Source organism: Mercenaria mercenaria, chromosome 3 (assembly GCF_021730395.1).
Source record: "Mercenaria mercenaria strain notata chromosome 3, MADL_Memer_1, whole genome shotgun sequence".
Taxonomy (NCBI): domain Eukaryota; kingdom Metazoa; phylum Mollusca; class Bivalvia; order Venerida; family Veneridae; genus Mercenaria; species Mercenaria mercenaria.
In genome coordinates this window covers 39,840,963-39,848,133 of record NC_069363.1, presented here as the reverse complement: position 1 = coordinate 39,848,133, position 7,171 = coordinate 39,840,963, and the positions used below count along the sequence as shown (strand labels likewise).

The 7,171-nt window shown below is 33.0% G+C and overlaps 1 protein-coding gene across 1 annotated transcript; it reads left to right on the top strand.

Annotated features, from left to right (window-relative positions):
- Window positions 1–960: 960 nt before the first annotated feature.
- LOC123525000 (uncharacterized) lies at window positions 961–6,928 on the top strand. Its single transcript, XM_045303672.2, has 5 exons — window positions 961–1,602; window positions 4,765–4,878; window positions 5,367–5,426; window positions 5,761–5,961; window positions 6,626–6,928. Exons 1-5 carry the CDS (start codon window positions 1,497–1,499, stop codon window positions 6,853–6,855), a joined length of 711 nt encoding a protein of 236 aa, XP_045159607.2. The 5' UTR covers window positions 961–1,496; the 3' UTR covers window positions 6,856–6,928.
- Window positions 6,929–7,171: the final 243 nt, after the last annotated feature.

Genomic DNA, 7,171 nt, shown 5'->3' with positions numbered 1-7,171 from the left:
GCTATAATGACCTATCTCGATCTCTTGACTGTTTACAATAACAAAGAAATAATTGACCTTCGAGTGGCAGAACAGAAACTAATTGATCTACATAGCCGTCAATGGAAGAACACTGTCGAAAATACCCCCAAGTTGAGAACTTATAAATTGTTAAAAGAGGTTTTCAAAACTGAAGATTATGTTACATTAAACCTGTCAAAATATGAACGTTCAATTGTAGCACAATTCAGATGTGGAATACTCCCACTTCGTATTGAGACAGGAAGGTATATAGGTGAAGCCATCAATGACCGACTTTGCAAATTTTGTTCAAGCAATACTGTTGAAAATGAGACGCATTTTTTATTACACTGTTCTAAATACAGTGACTTACGAACTCAACTATTTGGTGATGTAATACATGATTCTGCTTTTAGAGACTTGCCAGACATTGAAAAGATGTCTTTTCTGACAAAACATCATGTGAGAAAGTTTGCAAAATATCTAGTTCAAGCATATTTGCATAGACGTAAATCTATTTATCTAAATGTATAAATGATCACACAGGGTTTTAGTGTATGACTTACCACTATATAATCTTAGTTAAGTTGTTCATAAATATATATATATATGCTTACGTTATAGTTAATTTAAATTTACACTGTATTATTACTATTATATTTCGATAGTGACTTATAGGTCCATGGGGTCGGGTGATTCTTGTTTTGTTATTTATATATTTTGCTATATTGTATATATCACATGTCACTTTAATAAACAAATTTTCTTCTTCTTCTTCTTCTGCAGGTTGTCATTAATCACAAGCTTATTTAAGATCTGAAGAGATAGGTGGTTGTTTGTAGCAGTTTTGACAGTTGTTTTCATCATATTGCAATAAAGCATTGAGTTGATGTTATTTATTTTGCTGATTTTACATTAAACACTATTATACATCTTGAATTTGTCGTCTGCGGACCGATAATAAGGATTATAATAAGGAAACTTTATCAACCACTGCGTGATATCCGATCCTGTCGAGCTGAAATCCAAATCTTTAAACCAGTCTTTAATTGGTTTTGATAAAATCTGAAATTTAAATCGTTATCTGTTCAAACCATATTCATGAACGGAGTACGTAGTTTAATGCGATCATGCATGACTCTTTTCATGGATTGTAAACAAACAAGGCGGATTGCGTAGTACACATGTGTACCATTTACAACACATAAACCTTAAGGGATATTTATCAGGCTAGACGGAAAAAAATATATGAAAATATATGATAAAAGGATGGAATATTTGATCAAAAGTTTCAGCCATATTGCCTACGGCTAAAGAAGAAAGTGCACATGTTAACGAGAGGTTTACTTAATGTGTTTAACACGGAAGAAAATGAATTATTAGATGATTCATGATGTAAATTGTAATCAATTGTCGTGTTTTAAGAAGAGAAAACACCTAAATTTGGCAAATTTTAGGATTTGTCTTAATATATAAAGCAACAGTAGAAAGAAATAATGTATACAAATGAGAAAGAAAGTTTAGTTGATATAAATGCAGACTTGCTTTCGGATGAGTGTTCGGCAGATACGGATAGCTTTGACGAGGGAACTAAATCTTCAGGTATTTTTGCATTACATTTTTGTATACCCTATACTCATTTTCAGATTTGTTTTGATTATCTGGACTGTAAAATTTATTTTGTTTACCAGGTCTTTCAGACTTGTTTTGTTTACCTAGACTTCCAGATTCCATCTTCTACTTATATTTTCAGATTTTTTTTGTTTACATAGACATCTGACTGGTTTTGTTTGCATAGATTTTTAGACTTATTTTGTTTTCCTAGATTTTTAAATTGTGCTGTCGTGCAGTTTCATAAAATTAGCACATAATATAGACAATGATATAAGAACAGCTGACAATGTAAAAAGGGTTTCTTTCGTTTTTAGATCAAATAATGTGTGTTAGATTCATATTGAAAAGTACTTCAAACACATTATTTATAAAGATTTTAATATGAATCACAGTTTAACTTTATCATACTTTCAATTTGTTTGCTCAAAAAAGTACACAAGATCCGCTGAGCAAAATGTAAACGATAAGGGACATTCCTTGGTTGGAACGATAAACTTACTGGTGATTTTGCTGTTCAATGTGTGATCATTAGTCTTAAACTTTTCACGGTTGAAGATACAAAATGTGCTTTTAAAGGCAAGGGATGCGTAACTTGTAGTAATAAAACCACTGTAAGGTTAAAAATAACGCCAATACAATTATTTCATTTATTACAAAAGTCAAAACTGTGTGTGGTTTTACATCAACTTAAGCTCTCGCGGCCTCGTGCAATGAATTATTGACACTTTCTATAGTCTAGTTTTCAATAGTGATACACAGGTGAAAATCAAAGAGATCCTAAATCAATGATAGATACAAGTATGGCTCACATGTATTGCAATTTAAGATGTATGTGACTGTAAAAAAGATTTGCACTTTAAACGGGGTATAGCAGTTAACATTCAAATGGTCATTAAGATTTTAACACTCGTGAGGGTTATTATCATTTTATTTTGATATCGCTGACCTGAATACTATACAAGTATAACAAACTACAAGAAGATCCTTTGGAAGCACATAACGCAAACAAGTAAAACAATAGCAGACTCGGTTTTGGTTTAACTGAATCACTTGGTATGACTGAATCTGTTCATGATGGGTAATGAAATCTGCAACACCTCCAGCGCCCCTACGCCCCTAGCTACTTAATGACTTAAAATACGTGTGACTACATTCAGCCTGTGTAAGTTTAACTGTATGAGATATCAAATGTAATTATAGTTTGAAACATGAGTATTTTCACAATATTCTGGTGATACTGAGGAGGCAACATTGGTGTACATTTTGTGATCACTGCCTCTAGTGTAATACTTCAAGGGTTATAACTCTGGTGTTATTAAAGCCGTTTGGTCCATTATCGAATATTTTCGAGATCTGTTAGATATATAGATTCTGAATAGGATTTATTAAGATGACTTACGAGATGTGGCCTCAGCTATGTAAACTGCCTGAAAAAATAAACATTTCTACAAATCCAAATGGAACTTTTAAAACAATCTTGTCCATATGCAAACTTATAGGACATTATGTGCCTATGTACAGTCATTGTAAACTTCAAGATGATTGTTTAAGAAATATTCCCTGTAATGTGTCAACAATGTGAAAGATGCTACTATAAATTATTTAAGGTAGTGGTTATGGCTTTATTCGAGCAATCGAGAAAGAAAAGTGCTAAATCTATATTATCAAACGTTACCACGATCTTACAAGTTTCACTTAAAATCGATCAAGAAATAAATCTCCAGTGATTTTGATAATGTATAAATTTGCAGTTTAAACAAATGTAAGGACCATAACACTAGCATTGTTAGAGAAATCTTGCCATTCTCGAGCATACCCGATATCATATAGCAATATATATTTTGTTTATTTCACGAAGAACGGCCAAGGACTGTAGCCTTATGCTAATAATGCGAAAAATGAAACCTTTAACTAAGTAAGGGTCATTTAATGCTCTGGGTCTCATATCGAGCAGTTTTGCCCATTAATGATCCTAAATTCATATACATTCGCTCTAATTTTCTTAACAAATGTTAAATAAATGAGGTCCTCCACTGTGTAAAACGTTTGGCAGACGGTAAAATATTTGGCAGACGACGGAAGGTGGACAATGGAGGACAGGGCGGTAACAATAGCTCACTGTTGTACACTTTGTGCTCAGGTTATCTAATACGCGATTATTAAAGCTAATATGACCGGACGACCTATGCATGACCTCTTTACAAAAACGTATGATTTAACTGAGCTAGCATTGTACTTGTATTTCATTTCAATCTAGTGTTTTATGCACGGTCTCGAGTTCGCTTCATGTCACAGGGCTATTTGGTTTATCTGGCTTCTGTATATGAGAGTGACGCTGTAAATATACATGGGCCGTTCCATGAGAATACCTGTATTATTGACATGATATAATTATTGCATAATAAGTAGTTTAAAATACTGGAAAATTATCGTTTTTCTTATGTTCACGCAGAAACAGGAAACAAGTATATTGCAATACAGTTATCTAAGGCAAATCATATTCTACCATATATTTAATATAAATGTTATTTGTGTTGTCATAGCAACGGAAATTCCAAAGCATCCATGCATCATGAAAATATAGAGGTGTATAGATAACAGGCCCATAATAAAACGAAAACTATACGGTTATTTATCAATAAAATCACTTTAAATTGTTCCTTAATATTCAAATGAAAGAAAACTAAACTAAAAACTAAAAATGATGACGGGTTTCATGGGAAGGACCAAGGAAGATAATTAGTATAACAAGTGATACCACTTACGATAGTAATGTTACGGCTTACGAACTGAATACTGGCTACTAATGACTATTATGTAAAGTTTTAATACAATATGTTCCTGGAAGTATAAAATAGGTAATTAATGACGTTATAGTCATGTTTCATGTAAATGACATTATTTCGTCCTATGACATCCATATAAAAAAAATCAAGTATCAGCAGCTCATAGGAGGTCCGCATGGTTCACGTCACTGAGAACGTCCGAGCGGCCGGTACTTTTTTTCCTGCACTATAGTTCAGTATTTTGTCTTTTCATGTCCAAGTAAATTGCTTTAGGAAACTGTTTTACATAACCATGTTCATCTACAGGAGAGTCATAATGTTATTATAAACATGTTTGCATTACATAATGTTTTGTCTTTTCCAGCATTCCCGAAACAGCACGAGACTTCCATTCTATTAGCAATACAAGCAGCTGTTTCTCAGGAAGACCATCTATCTAGCTATTTATCACATGTCCTTGTAGTTTTTCGAAACTCCTGTAAGTAGTTTGAATTTGTTGAGGTCTTTTCTCAATTTACATTTTCATTCTCAAGACCGTCGTGTCTGTTGGGGCAGTAAAGCAAATTAATTGCTGTAAAATTATCTAATATTTCAAATAAAATAAGAAAAACATGAAACACTTTATCAGCTTGGTACTTTTTTCTTTTGTGTTTTTACATCAGTCGCCATGACAAATTATTAACCAACATACACCTCGTGGCAAATTAACCCAATTAAAAACAAGGCCCAGTTAGCCAAAAAAAAAAAGCATACTAGCATGTTTCACTACACGCATTGCGTCGGTATCTTTATATTTATAGAAATATGACATTTTATCGCTGTTGTGTGTTCTTTTTTATTGAGTCTAATTTTTTATACGTGCGTATGTTTTAACATGACGTATACACCTTAAAATTTATGTCTTTTAATATCTTTAATGTAAAACTTTTTTTTGCTTGACCTGATTGTGTTCGTTATTTTTTTCAGCTTCCGCTGTTGTATGTAGGACTTTGTTGACAGTTGTAGCAATATTCATTTTCATCATTGGTAAGTTGTTCAGGATGAAAAAACTTCGGTATGACATGTAAAAACAATAAAATCATAGACAATGTTGTTTTTTTAAAAGTCGCTGTTCTTTTAAGTGACCAGAAAAAAAAACGATTTCTTCTGATTCATTCATCTTCATTCAATGTAGGAAACATTACTTTCATAATTTGATCTTAGTGACCAGTTTTTGACAGTCCTGATAAAAAGATTTGAGAAACCTTTACTCATAATAACAAGCATAATTTGCACATTTGAATACGGCATCGGTGATAAAGACAAAATACATCGAACTTGTGACATCTAAATAAAGCACACATTTTTTTTTTATTTTCAGGAGTTGTTAGATTTCACGAGTGTCCATACGAACAAGAACTGCCATTATTTCTGGTGCTAGAAGGTGTTGCTGTTATACTTAAGACATTTGTTAACGTAATAAACACGTGCAACCGACGTTCACACGAGGAAAATGAAAGGAATACCCTCGACACGTGTACAGATATATTGTCAATATTCCTAGTTTTCTGGACTTTAACAGGTACGTATTATAAAAAGTTCAGTTCGCATGTGGAATAAATCTCGTTTTGTCTTCAATTCCATACACAAGGATTATGTTTCAAAGTTCATTTTCCAATATGTATACTAATGTACACTACACTTAAAGGCAGGTTCCTAGACTATATTCTTTTACAACAAGCTTTGTTCCTACATAAATAATTTAAACAATCTCCGAGGCTTTCCCAGCCTTAACAGATGGAAATGTCTTAGTTCCGTAAACATTATAGTAAGAGATAGGTAATGAATAATAGATATACACTTTAAAGAATAAGATTGAAGTTTTAGAAATAAAAACTTTACCTGACCAACTGGCACCTGACCGGAATGTAATAACAACTAAACTCAACTGTATGTGTATATGTCATTCTTGTATCCACATGGTCCGGAATGGCCAAGACGTGTATATTTGACTTTTATGCAAAGAGTACAATATGGGATTTACAAGCATAGGCGATTGTTATTTTCAGGCGTCAGTCCTCAGTCCAACGCCCAAGTACTACGTATTTTAAAATGTTCGTGGTCAACGTGGCATATTTTCCACATAAGTTCCATGAGAACAAGTTGATGGTGCTCAACTGCATCATTTAACAGATACATACATTACTATAGTAGTAGTTTACGGTCATTCTTATACATCATTTCAGGTTCGGTATGGACGTTTGGAATTTACAGTCACGTGAAAGAAGAAGCAGATGACGAAGGGACACGGGACTGCAGTAAATTAGTGTACACGTGTTCGCTGTGGTTTTTAATTTCCGTCTATAGCTGTTTTACAGTGTTTTTGTTATTTCTTGCCATATTAAGTTTATATTACTACAATAAGTCAACTGATACCAAAAAACAATTACCATACGAGATACGAGTAGAGAGATAGCAACGGTGTACGAGTCGGCCATGTTTTACTGTTGTTTGTTTATATGAAATATTTGTATAAATTTTTAGAAAGAGTATGTCGCTATGTTGTCTTGATTTTTGTACCCTAAATTTCTGTGATAATTGTGCGAAACATCACTTAACTAAATTCCAAAATTAAACATTAACAAAACACATCAGTAAGACGCTTTGGAAGCAAAGCAAACTAATAACAGACTCCATTTGATCGAGTCTGTACATGATTCTGTTATAAGATGTAATGAAACGCACCCCCTGACACCGACTAAAGCCGAACTCTTTTGCAATAAGAACTTTGA

What these genes read in the sequence shown, in the direction of transcription:
- LOC123525000 (XM_045303672.2), top strand. Translation starts at nt 1,497, where the DNA reads ATGTATACAAATGAGAAAGAAAGTTTAGTTGATATAAATGCAGACTTG. An exon ending in CGAGGGAACTAAATCTTCAG is followed by an intron (nt 1,603 to 4,764) that starts GTATTTTTGCAT and finishes TGTCTTTTCCAG; the next exon opens with CATTCCCGAAACAGCACGAG. An exon ending in AGTTTTCTGGACTTTAACAG is followed by an intron (nt 5,962 to 6,625) that starts GTACGTATTATA and finishes ACATCATTTCAG; the next exon opens with GTTCGGTATGGACGTTTGGA.